The following is a 13,966-nucleotide window of genomic DNA, read 5'->3' on the forward strand; positions in this document are numbered from 1 at the left end:
AAAGTATTTTGATGGTAGGTACTGATTAGTAGTAAAGGGGAGGAATAGACAATTATTTCTTTATTGAACTACTTAGTCTGCTTAAGCAATAACTAAAACATAAATGTGTCATCTTTCAAATAAAATCTGTTCCCTGTTTATCATGAAGACGTAAGAAGTCTTGGACCGTGAGTAGAGAGAAAGCCAGTAAAGCTAAAATATGTATGCACTACAAGTATTGTGATGAGATTCATGAGAATACATACAGCACTCAACGTTAACCACCAAAGATGCACGCCCAACAAGATCCAGAGTGTGCTTTGCTATTAGGAAAACTGTTTATTCAAACCCAGATACTCTACAAAGTGTATTCCCATTGAGATGAGAACTTGTAGATTAAGAGATGGTTTTCTAATTTTTTGATCACCACCCCAGCATACAGTGAAGGAACTTGTGAAACGGTTCAAGCTGTGCAGGTTGCTAATACTCACTGCAGATCAACACAGTCACCTTGCACTGAACAACCAATTAGACTGGCAGTTGGTGGAACAGCTTGATTGAAACCAATCTGTTTTGCCAACTGCAAAATTTCACAGTTTACAACTGGTGACTTTCCTACATGCAGCTCATGGAATGCTGTTATTTTAAGCTTCTTATAGTTAGCTGAAACCATATCAATGGCAAATGTGGAAACAGCTTCTATTCTTCCATAACAGAAAGAGTCCTGGACCTTAAAGAGGACACACTACTCCAGGACAAGACAGGCAACACAGATTTTATCATATCAGTACTGTTAAACTGAACGTTCTGATGGAGTGTACCGTACAAATAATCAGAGTATAGTGTGCGACTAATGACACTGTATCTAATTTTGAATAACTGGCTTCTTTAAACCTATACATGCGAAATATTTATTGTTAAATTAAACCTATATCACAGTTTGCACTTTATTGCTTAGACTGGCAATTTCCACAGTACTTTATAAGCTTTGTATTTGAGATAGCTGAGTTTAAAATAAATCACAAAGCCCAATCTCTCACTCCAAGTTTAATTGAGCAAAGTTTAATGTTAAATATTATCCAAGTATGCCAATTTTCTGCTGCAGACTGCAAACTGAAAACACAAGGGACGTGTGTAATGTCAGTAATAAATGAGGTTTGTTACACTTACACCAGCCCGCTGACTGAGCCCTTAGAGAGCCAGTCAACTATCAAAAAAGCACAGTGCCCACTTGAGGCATCTAAGACTTATAAGAGCAGGCCAAACAACTGAGAGAGAGTCTCTCCTTAACCAATCAGCAGCTGAGTCTGAACCAGGAAATGTAAGTTAAAAGAGGGGATTCAAAGTCAACTAAGGAACATAAAGTAGAATAGAATGGCAAATAAAATGAATTAAGAGGGAGAGATACATAAGAAACAGAAAGAAAATAAAGACATTTTAATAGTTTTATTTCTTTTAAATCTCTGAGATCCTCCTGTATATAATTGCTATTGCATTAGAAATATTTTTAAATAAAGATTTATACACTTTCCATGACCCATCTTTTGGGTATTGCAATGCAAGGCGACATGGTGGTATCCCCAACCTCTGTTTCTTCAGAGTCCTGCAGTGTTGTGCATTGGGGTTCAAGAACAAATGATGTGTTCACAAAAAGGGAGAGGGAGGAAAGATAAGAGGAGGCAAGAAGAAGTTTGGAGACATTTAGTGGAATTGAGAAGATACGAGGGGGAGTGTGTGGAGAACAGAGTTAAAGTATGGCGGGGTGAGTCGAAGGAACTTGTCCCTTTGCTTTCCATTTCATCCCCGGCTTCTCACGAAACCCCATGTATGTGCCGTACATCCAAATAATGCAGTGCAAAACAGCAAAAGGGGAATAAAAAAAGCTGATCAACTTGACCTTTTGTTAGCTTCATTAGGGACTAAGAATTAACAAAACTTGACCGCATAAAATAAGTGAAGTTTTAAATAATGTTTTGTTTCACTCTGCCTATTATTGTAAATGTAGAGATGATCGATTAAGAACTTGTTTCAAAATTGATAGGTTACATTGAAAGCTATGTAAAGTCAACAGGTCTCCACCATCACCACCCATAGCTCAAGACTATGCGCCATGCACAACGACTTGGAGAATTTGGAGAAAGTTGATTAGTTCAATTCCTGGATAGCTGGTGTGGATTAGATTATTGCCAACAGTACAGAATACAATCCCTGTTTGGCTAGGGTGTATGCATGATCTGCCACTTATTCGAGCTGCGGTAGAGATTGTGCTTTGTGGGTCAGACCTGACTTTGGGCAGTTAACTCGAGAAGAAGAAAGTCACTGGCAGACAATTCACCATGTAGAGCCACCTGCAAAAGCCAGAAGAGATGCCATCAACTAGCTAACAGCCAGAGGCAGGAAATAATCAATGAGAAAAATGGGTGAAACTTAGGAGAGAGACCACCCAGTGGTAGTAAGATAGTAAGAATTCAAGACCGAGGGCTGATTGCTGGTATTAAAACAAATGCCTGCTGAGCAGCTCAAAGGTAAAGATTAGAAGGCATTGGCTCAATGGCACAACCTGACCTAAAATTTGGCAATTATGAACTTCAGAAAATAATCCACACCTTAAAACTGCACAGGTTCCTGCACTTCACAAGCACAAACTTTATAAGGGACTTAGTAGATAGGCTAAACTAATGATTAAAATGCAGGGCTCTTTTTAGGTTGGAAAGAGTGAAAGATGACAAAATAATCCACATAGCAGTAGTCAAATAAAGACAAGCTTAGGTTTTAGAGGCATATGATTGTAGGAATGAAAGGAGTTTAAGGCTGTGGAAAAATGGCTGATGCAATGAGCCTTGGTAGCTTCAGTGAAAATGCAGGGAAGAAGAAAAGTACATAGGATAGAATACTTGAAATTTAGGAATAAAAAGACAGTGAAGTTCAGAGAAGCAGAGTCTATAACTGATAAGCTTGATAAAAACAAGAAACAAATGATGCAGACAGACAGACCATGTTAGATGATGATTCTTTAGGACTGAGAGAAGACTCACTTCCTGAGTGAGGAAACATTTGGGAAATTAAGATTTCTCAAAACACAAAGAGGTAAAATTAAGGCTTTAAATTAAGTGAACTTTTACAGTGCAGAAAAAGGGTAATCAGCCCTATAGGTCTGTGCTGGTGTTTCACAGCACAGATATTGACAGATCATTTTATTACTTTCTCCCCAATGAACTTTCAGCGACTTGATTTATGTTTCTGATTTATAAAAGCAGCAAATTATTTAAAAGGCAAACTTTATATATTTGTTCATTTTGCATTTTGTGAGAGATTAATTTTGTAGCTCCGGAGAGTAGAATTTCCAGAAATAAAACGCATAAATTAATTATTTTGAATTGAAGGAGCAACAGTAGCAAACAAATGATGTATGGCACAGCATGCAATGTTCACTGAATTATAGTGAAATTATAGCTCAACCTGTTCAATCTTTTCCTGGTTATGAGTATTAATTCAAAAGAAACAAAAACTGTCATGTCCCTGAATTACCTTGAAGCAAAAGCACAATCGTAATTAATGTAACAATTGACAGAAAAAAAAAACAATACTTTTTATTGTTGGAACATTTTTGTGTTTTTTTAAAATCCCAGATCAAGTTGGCTGAAGCAAGAGACAATTTCAAAACTGGTGATTCACTGAGATTTTAGGATGGAAAAGTGCGCTGTCAATGTATCGCCTGTTTAATTTAATGGTTGGAATTCTACATTCAAATTCCAGCCCAGGGATAATAATGACTGAAAATACTCTACCTGATCTTGATGACAGTTTTTCCTCCACTTGTCACATATCCCCATAAATTTCAGAGAAAGTTATTTATCCCTGAGATCAATGCAAGCATCATTTCAGCACAGTAAGCCAAAAATCACTTCTTTTTATGTTCTCTTACGTTATTCATACTGAGTCTCAAGACTGAAAGACGTGTGTGGTAATGTTGGCAAAGGCAGACCCCATTTTCAACATACTTGGCAAAGTCTAGAGATTTTAGAAATCTCAACTGCATTTGTTATTTAAACTAAGAAGCAGTCAGATAAGAACAAGTCTTGCTGAACTACTTAAATGGTATAGTGTAGCTTTAAGCTGCAGATACACAAAACAATCAATCATTTGAATTGAAGAGAAAAACAAGCTAAAGCATAGCACTAACATATGCAACAGCAGTAAGTTTACAATTATATGTAGGAGTCCAAGTGCTTAAGACATGCAATTCACTTTTGAAGGTTCTGGAAGTATGGAAAGTGAGAAAACCTTAGCTTTGGTATTATGTTTGATGTATCTTTCAGCATTTATTAACCAAATTTGATCACGTCTGTTGAGCACAAATATTCTTTAAAGGCTAACAGACAATTTAACTTTGGAAATACAAGTACTTGTGAGGACTACAGCACAACTTTAGAGTGCTTGATTCCTGTTGAACTGCATACCAAATGGTAGAATCTATGTCAGAGCATGTTGTGATCAAACACTGCTTTGGAGTGTATTAAAGATGTTGTGATGAAACACGAAGGGAAACTTTCAAGTGGAGTCAAGTAAAGAGGAAGCAAGAGGTCATCACAACTGACACAAAAACAGAAATTGCTGGAAAAACTCAGCAGGTCTGGCAGCATCTGTGGAGAGAAATCAGAGTTAATGTTTCGGGTTGAGTGACCCTTCCTCAGAACCTGACCCAAAACGTTAACTCTGATTTCTCTCCACAGATGCTACCAGACCTGCTGAGCTTTTCCAGCAATTTCTGTTTTTGTTTCTGATTTACAGCATCTGCAGGATTCTTGGTTTTTAATATTCAAGAGGTCAACCCTATTAATAACAATGTATAACGTTAAAAAATAACTAATCATCTTTTACACTTCCTAACACACAAAATACTAAATTCTAAGGTTAATTTATATTTTTATGTAGAACTTCTGGTTTTGGTAGCGAGGATGTTAATGTGGAAAACTGCCCAGGTATGTCCTGCACACAAGAAGCAGTACAAATCCAGCCTGGCCAATTAATCTCCCAACAGCCTACTCTTGATGATCAGCAATATGACAGAAGCGGTCGTTGACAGTGCTATCAAGCAGGAATTGCTCAAGAATGACCTGCTTAGGGATGCCCAGTTTGGGGTTCTGCCCAGGGTCACTCAACTCCTGATCTTCAATTTGTGAAGCAGACTGTGTGTCCCTGTGCAGCATAAACTGGATAAAATGTTCAGGCTTGGGCTGACAAGTGGCAAGTAACATTTATAGGTATTAACCTCAAAATTGCTGGGTTAGCTGAAATGAGCTTAAATTAAATAAATTGAGGAGAAAACATATGAAATCTGGTAATGGCCTAATGACTAGAAAGGTCACTTAAAGTGTTTGGCTGAAGGAATGTGCATGTTTACATGTACTGAAACTTAGCAGTAATGGTCTGAACTGTCACAGCAGCTCTGGGGAAGCTGAAGTTTTGTTAAAAACAGACACAGCAACTAAAATGAGAAAGGCTAATGTCTGACCTTGAGCATCTCTAAAACCAGGAATTTTAATGGAAAAAGCACATGATTAACATGAACATCTAGTTTTCAAAAGAAGCACAATAAATAACAGCACTTACTTATCTCCAACAATTCCCAGGTTGATAGTTGGGTAACCATGTTCCTGAATTGTTGCGAGAAGGGTCGAACGATTGCTGTCCCGAATCTTTCCTGGTGTTAGTTCGTCCTCAGGATTCAGGAGCTGTAGGAGCAAACCACAGAGATTAAAATATCAATCCAGTACTCGATTCATGGTTGTGGTTTGCTAAGCTACAAAGAACAGAGAATTCTACAACTTGATGAACTGATTCCTTGATAGAACCAATATGCTTGGTGGGTATGTGCCAATATATGACAAAAGAATATTACTTTCTTCTCCACATACCCTCCGCCTGCCATTGTGTGTCTGGAAAAATTAGTAAAATTTCAATGAAGTTTAAATGAGTGTACAAGATTGATTTACATGCCGGATTGTGCAGCTACAGTGATATAGAAATAAAAGTGGGTCATTTGAGGTACATTGATACTCTTGCATTGTATTGCCTTCTGGTACTGAACTTAACTAAAGGGCAAACTTACCGTTTCAACAGATGTTAATCTGGAATCCTTACATTGCAGAATTACGTAATTGAAGTCTCGTCAAATTAAATTTTTATTTGGTAACTCTCTAAACAAGGCCTGGTCTTCTGCAATGTTCGTGGAGTCGGTCCAGCTTTTAAAGGATTCTTGGTTCATGGCCCCTCAGAGGTGTCATGAGCCATTATCTGGATAAGGGAACCTTTCAAAAGCTGAGTTCAAAAATCCTCATCCATGAGGTCAAACCAAGCTATGCCGTCCCCCCACCCACTTCTCATTGCTGCTTATACCTTTCATGCCAAGTAAAAGGGAAACTTGCCGTAGTACCAGAGTACCATAGGGCTGCTCTCTCATTAGAATGAGATGATTGAGTCAATACAGTGTGGAGCTGGGGGAACACAGCAGGTCAGGCTGCATCAGAGGAGAAGGAGAGTCGACTTTTCAGGTTGGGACCCTTCATTAGGACTGGTTGTGATTTAATTTGAGGGTCAATGTGCCTCAGGTAAGGGGCGAGGTTGGGAAGGCAGGGCCTTCATGGTAACCTGAGCTGGCTCAAGAAATGAACTCATGTTGTTGGTGTCACTCTGTATCACAAGCATCCAACCAGCCAACTGAGCTAAATGACTGACATGCAAAGTAATGCTCCTTCACTAACTCCATATACATGCTCCTTCATTCACTTCTTGAATGCTTCATATCAATATATGATACATCCAGGCCCATAAGACCTCTATATACTCTGTACAGAATCAGTGAAACTTTAGTAACAATAGGAAGTGATTTAAAAAGAAGCTTTCAAAATCATTCGTTCATAACTTCACACTTAGAAAAACTCCTTACACCAAAAGAAGATCATCTTGGCCCTTTAAGGTATCAACAGCAGAAGCTCCAAGCTCTTGAAACCTCCTTGTCTTGTGTAAATAAACATTGTGCAATTCACAGCATTGATCAGAGAGCTGAAGCCGTCAATCAAGCAACGTTTTTACCAGGCTCAGCTGTTTCAAACGTCTATTGGATGTCAGCCAAGCCTCATTATGCAGTCGTGGGAAGAGATATATTTGTTTCAAAATAATAACCCTATTTGCCTCAAAAAACAAATGCGACTGGACCTGTGTTTATCCCAGCACTTTCTGTATCTATTTCAGATCTCCAGCATCTGCCATATTTTGCTTTATCTCATTATGCAGTCTAAGATTTAACTGATCACTTTTAGTTAAAAAAGATTCTTGTGTTCTGTACTTAAAAACACATACATACAATCAATTAGTCTATCCTTCCCACCCATACACTTACTTCATTTCCTGTAGACATCACAGCAACCACAGGAAACTTGTGAACTTCAACTTCAGTTACTCCAACAGTTGCTAGAAGGCCAATTTCAGAAGGCCCCATGTGGGTACCTTTAGCCAAAACGCATTCTCCTCTTTTTATATCATGGCCTATTGGTCTAAGAAAAAGCAGGAAAAAATCAAATGTCAGTAGTGATTCTGAATAAATAAGATAGATACCAATCTGAATTACTGCTGGAAGCACATCAAAGAATTCAACCAATTATCGTCATCAGTTATTCAAAAGTTCTGAGTTTCAGTCAAGCGGAAGACTGTTACTCTCTCATTGAGTAATATCGCATCTTATTAATAAGTAGATGGGTGACTAAATGGAAGATAAAATATATCATGGCTAAACCTTCAAACCTAAGCAGGAACCATACACGTTGAAGGAATAGCTATTGGTCACGGTCAAGAAGAAAACAGTTGATTGTGTTTACTAAACATCAATACAAAGTAGCCAGTCAACGTGGAACATTTTGACAAAAAATACCTCACAACCCTTTGATCATAAACCAATACATAAAATTTCAAACTTTGCTTAATTCACTGGTAAGGGCAAGTTGCCTTTAAAATACAAAACTCTAGATGCACAATCCCCATCACATTTAGTGGGTGTGGTCATGTGAATGCGAGTTAACTGTGTATATACGGACAGTGTAATAAAACACCCCCACTTTTCATAAGACATTATTATTGAAAGTATAAGGGATTTTGATGCACTTCATAGGTAAGCATAGTGCATCATGATGTGCATAAGTAGCTTTGGATCAAAAACTGCTAATTGCTTACAAAATTTGAGAAAACTACATTTAAACCAGCACAATTAAACCCAGTAAAATAAATCCTAGATTGGAGATTGGAGCTAATGTTGAAACATTCTTGATTTTCTTAATATATGCCCACTCCATATGATCATGAATGTTTTTCATATAACATATAACAAGGGTGTGATTCAAACGCACGACAATAACAGCGCAGGGCACACAGTTAAATTCATACTTGCTTCTTTCATTTGTAAAATCATCCGCTTTCCTTTCAACAACAGATTGTGGCAGTTGTTGCCTATGAAATGCCCTGGCTAATCTCAACATTTCTGAATTGCTGCCATCACATTTATGAATGCTTTCAGAATTAACCTTCAATAAGGTGGTGATTCAAATGCTTTAAGTCAGGATTGCCTGGAAGAAATACCTACATTTGTCTAAATGAGTTTGCCCTCCTCAATTTGTCATTGCATCCAGAAGGTGATGCACCCTGTGAAATGTTTTGAAACCTTTTTAAATTACATGAATAGACATTAAAAACTAGTAGAGATGTTCATGTATCAAAGCTCATGGGAGGCAGTGGCATGATACAGGGAAGGCGGTGGTACGGTGGTACAGTGGTAAGGTCACTGGACCAGTAATCTAGAGGCCTCGGCTAAACCTCTGGTTCCAATCCCCCAATGGGAGATGGTGAAATTTGAATTCAATAAAATATGGAATTAAAAGCCGGCCTAATAATGACCATTTGACCATTAGTGGTTACTGCAAAAACTTACCTGGTTCATGAATATCTTTTAGGCTTACGTGTGATTCCAGAACCCCAGCTATGTGGATGCCCTCTGAAATGACTTGTCAACTCTTATGGCATTAGATCGACCTCCTCCTGGATACTATCTACCACCCCTCACTGGCTGCTGAAACAGTACTCCTCCATGTTGAATACCATTTGGAGGAAGCACTGAGGGTAGTAAGGGCACCCAATGTGCTCTGATTGGGGTACTTCAAGTCCATCGCCAAGAGTGGCTTGGTAGCATCAGTAGTTACGAAGCTGGTTGAGTTGTAAAGGATGTAATTATTAGCCTGTGTCAGCAGCAGGTGGTGAGATAACCAAGAAGGCAAAACCTACCTGACCTCACCAATTTACCCGATGAACATGCATTTATCCACGACAGTTTTGATAGAACTGACAAGCGCACAGTACTGGTTTAGAAGAAGTTGCACCTTTGTATTGAAGATACTCTCTATCATGTTAAGACCCATAGACCGCAATCAGTAAGGATAGGTGACAACACCTCCTCCGCAATAATCCTCAATACTGGTGCCCCGCAAGGCTGCGTACTCAGCTCTTATACACTCACAGCCGTGTGGCCAAATTCAGCTCTAACTCCAATTGCAAGTTTGTCGATGACACCACCGTAGTGGGTCGGACCTCAAACAATGATGATACAGAATACAGGAAGGAGACAGAGTGCTTAGTGGCATGGTGTAAAGACAACAATCTCTCCCTCAATGTCAGCAAAATAAAGGAACTTGTCATCAACTTCAGGAAACAGAGTGGGGGATACGCCCCTCTGTATTAACGGTGCTGAGGTGGAGGTGCTCGAAAGCTTCAAGTTCCTGGGAGTAAATATAACAAACGATCCATCCTGGTCTGTTCACATCAAAGCTACAGTCAAGAAAGCATACCAATGCCTTTATATCTTCAGAAGGCTAAGGAAATTTGACATGGCCACAATGACTCTTACCAATTCTTTAGATGCACCATAGAAAGCATCCTATCTGGATGCATCACAGCTTGGTATGGTGTCTACTCTGCCCAAGGCCGCAAGAAATTACAGATTTGTGAATGCAGCCCAGTCCATCACAAAAAGCAGCCTTCAGAAGGGTCTAGACCTGAAACGTCAGCCTTCCTACTCCTCTGATGCTGCTTGGCCTGTTGTGTTCATCCAGCTCTACACCTTGTTGTCTCAGATTCTCCAGCATCGGCAGTTCCTACTATCTCTTCTACACTTCCCACTGCCTTGGGAAAGCAGCCAACATAATCAAAGACCCCTCCCACCCCAGTTATACGCTATTCCATCAGGCAGAAGATACAAAAGTTTGAAAACATGTTCCAACAGATTTAAGAACAGCTTCTTCCCTGCTGTTACCAGATTTATGAATGGACCTCTCATATATTAGAGTTGATCTTTCTCTGTACCTTCTTGGTAGCTATGACACTATATTCTGCATTCTGTTTTATTACCCTGATATACTTAGCTAAGGGATGATTTGTCACACAATACACTATTTTTCACTGTATCTTGGTATGTCACAATAATAAATTGAAGCAAAAAAAAACTAAGGTGGAACTACACCATGCTGAATGGGATTGACTTCAAACAGATCTAGCAATTCAAAACTGAATATCCATGAAGCAGGATAGGCCATCATCAGCAACAGAACTGTATTCAACCATGATCATGGCCATACTTAGCCCCACTCTACCATTACCATCAAGCCTGCAGATTACCCATTGATCAATGAAGAGTACAGGACAGCTTGCCAAGAACAGCAGCTAGCTTGACTAAATATGAAGTGTCAATATGGTGAAGCTACAACACAGGACCACTTGCATGCCAAACAGCAGAAGCAGATTGCAACAAATACATTAAATCAAAGCTCTGCAGTTCCTGCTACATCCAGTTTCCAATGTTGGCAGACAATTAAACAACTCATTGGAGGAGGAGCATCCACAAATATCCTCATCCACAATAATGGGGGACCCCCACAAGATCAGTGCAAAAGACAAGGCTGAAGCATTTGCATCCATTTTCAGCCAGAAGTGCGGAGTAGAAGATCCATCCCTACCTCCTCCAAACCTGGCATCACAGGTACCAGTCTTCACCCAATTCAATTCATTCAACATTATTTCAAGAAGTATTTGAATACACTGGATACTGCCAAGGCTATGGGCCCTAATAACATTCTGGCAGTAATACTGTGCCTTTGAATTAGCCACAGCACTAGCCATGCTTCCAGTAGTCATAACACTGGCATTTACCTAGCAATGTGGGAAAATGTTCAGATATGAATTGTACACAAAAAGGCATAGCAAATAAACCTGTACAATTATCTGTCCGTTAGTCTACTCTCATAACCAGCAAAGTGACCGGAAGGGGAGCACTTGTTCAGAAATGACATTCACTGATGCTCATTTTGGATACTGGCAGGGTCGCTCAGCACTTGACCTCATTACAACCTTTGTCCAAACATGGACAAACAAAACTGACCTCCAGAGGTGAGGCGAGAATGACTGTCCTTGCCATCATGGCAGCATCGTATGGCATCAAGGAATACTCGCAAAATTAGAGTCAATGGGAATGAGAGGGAAAACTCTCTGCTAGTTAGAGTCATACCTGGCAGAAAGGAAGATGGTTTTGTGTCTGTTGGAGGTCAGTCATCTCAGCTCAAGGACATCACTGCATGAATTCCTCAGAGCAGTGTCCTCGATACAACCATCTTCAGCTGCTTCTTTAATGGAGGGATATTCGTTGATGATTGTGTAACATTCAGCACCATTCGTGACTCCCCAGATATTGAAGCAATCATTGAAAATATGCAGCAAGAGCTAAACAACGTCCAGACCTGGGCTGATAAGTAACAAGTGACTTTTGCAACACACAAGTGCCAGACAATGACCAACTCCAACAGGAGAGAATCTGACCATCACCCCTAGTTGTTTAACGGTACTGATTGTTAAACACATACTATGAGGACTTTGTGGATTACCACCGACCAGAAACTGAAGAGGACTAGCCATATACATACTATCACTACAGGAACAGTTCAGGGGGCGAGGAATTCTGTGTTGGGCAACTCACTTCCTATGTCCTGGTGTCTGTCCACCATCACAAGGCATTTTAGGCTTGCTATGGATCACTGTCCACTTATCTGGATGGATGCAACTCCAATAACACTCAAGAAGTTCAACACCAATCCAGAACAAAGCAAACAGAGAGTTGTACAGGCTAAATGTATATCTGGTAGAATTTGGAAAGGTAAGCGGTGGGACATGTAAAATCCTGAAGAGTCTTGACTGGGAGGATGTGGAGAGGATGTTTCCTCTTATGGGAGGATCTAGAATTGGAGGGGGAGGGTCACTGTTTAAAAATCAGGGGTCACCAATTAAAATGGAGATGAAGCACTTTTTTTTCCTCGGAGGTGACTGATTATTTGTGATGGAAATAGAAACAAAGTTGATGACTATTTTTTAAGGCAGAGGTGGACAGATTCTTTTCAGGCAAGGGGTTGAAAAGTTACTTGGGGCACATGAAAACATCGATAAGGTACAATCAGACCAGCTATGATCTTACTGAATGGTGGCACAGGCTTGAGGGTATGAATTGCGTACTCCTGTTCCTAACTCAGATGGTCCCACTGTGAATATACCCAATTCAAGTGCACCACAGTTGTTCATACAAGACAATTCACTGCTATCTTCTCAAGGGCAACTAGGCATGGGCAATAAATGCTTGACCAGCCAGCAATGCTCACATCCCATGAATAAATAAAAACAATGAAAAATATCCATATTCATAATGCAAACTGACTTGAAATTATATCATGCCATCTATAGTGGTGCTTTGGTTTTGCCCAGCTTTAAACCTGTGCTGCCAAGAGAAATGTGATGCTTTTCTACCCGCTAATTAGGTAAAACTGTACACAGTATTCCAGGTGTGACCTCACCTGCAGCCCTTACAATTGCAATTCCTTATTTTTAAACTCGAATCCTCTAACAATAAAAGCAAACCTTCCATTTGCCTTCTTAAATACTTGCCACACTTGAACGGTAGCTTTTTCTGTTTCAAGCATAAAAACACTCAGATCCTTCTGTGTTGAAATTTTTTGGAGGCTGTTTCCTATTAAGTAACAGTTTGTCTTTTGCTTATTCCTACCTAAGTGCATGACCTCACACTTTCCTGTGTAAAGTCCACCTGCCAAGTTTTTACCCACAGGCTCAACCCATCTAAATCCCCTAGCAGATTCCTTATGTCCTCACCTCATGTATTTTTGTATTATTTGCAAAATGGGATACATTACACTTTTAATCTTCCTTCAAGCCATCAAAGTAGATGATACATAGTTGAGTGTAGGACTACATCTTGTGGAACTACGCTAATAACATCTTTTCAACCTGAAACAGACCCATTAATGCAGATCCTCAATCCATGCTAATACATTACCATCTATCTTCTATCTTGAGCTGAAACCTAGCTACCCGTTTTCAACTCATCATGTTATATACTTAAAACAACTCTAGCAAATTTGTCAAGCATGATTTTCCTTTCACAAAACCTGTCTAAATATCCTGCCATTCTTCATTAATAATGGACTCTTGCATTTTCCCAATGCCAGATGCACCTTACAATGTTAACAGCGCAAATTTATTCTGGGTGGATGCTAATTGTAAGTAAAATTCTAGGAAACGTATTTATGACATCCATTTTGTTTATTAGACATTGTTAAAATAAGATTTCAAGAATATTGGGAAGTATTTCAGAGTGCAAAAACATTGTTTCACTTTAAAGGACATTTTCTCCAATTGTCTTGCTATAGCCACTTCCACCATTGTTGATCTTTACTGTTCTCCTGATTTGGTTCCAGCTGAATGATCGCCAATTTCATGCAGGGATGCAAAGAAGAATTTTCGCAGAGCAAACTGAAATCCTTAATTTAAAAATCACATATGTCTTTTTTAACTGATAAATTTACTCAAACAGGAATAATGATGCTGTTAATAT

At 39.3% G+C, this 13,966-nt stretch overlaps 1 protein-coding gene across 1 annotated transcript in view; it reads right to left on the reverse strand.

Annotated features, from left to right (window-relative positions):
- The window catches only part of gphnb (gephyrin b), a 68,331-nt gene that overhangs the window by 44,654 nt on the left and 9,711 nt on the right, over nt 1-13,966 (reverse strand). The window contains exons 5-6 of the mRNA XM_048599641.1: nt 7,382-7,535; nt 5,593-5,714 (exon numbers count right to left, since the gene is read on the reverse strand). Of these exons, the coding sequence (XP_048455598.1) occupies nt 5,593-5,714; nt 7,382-7,535 (276 nt within the window). The remainder of the gene's footprint in view (nt 1-5,592; nt 5,715-7,381; nt 7,536-13,966) is intronic.

This window comes from Rhincodon typus, chromosome 8 (genome assembly GCF_021869965.1).
Source record: "Rhincodon typus isolate 14 chromosome 8, sRhiTyp1.1, whole genome shotgun sequence".
Taxonomy (NCBI): domain Eukaryota; kingdom Metazoa; phylum Chordata; class Chondrichthyes; order Orectolobiformes; family Rhincodontidae; genus Rhincodon; species Rhincodon typus.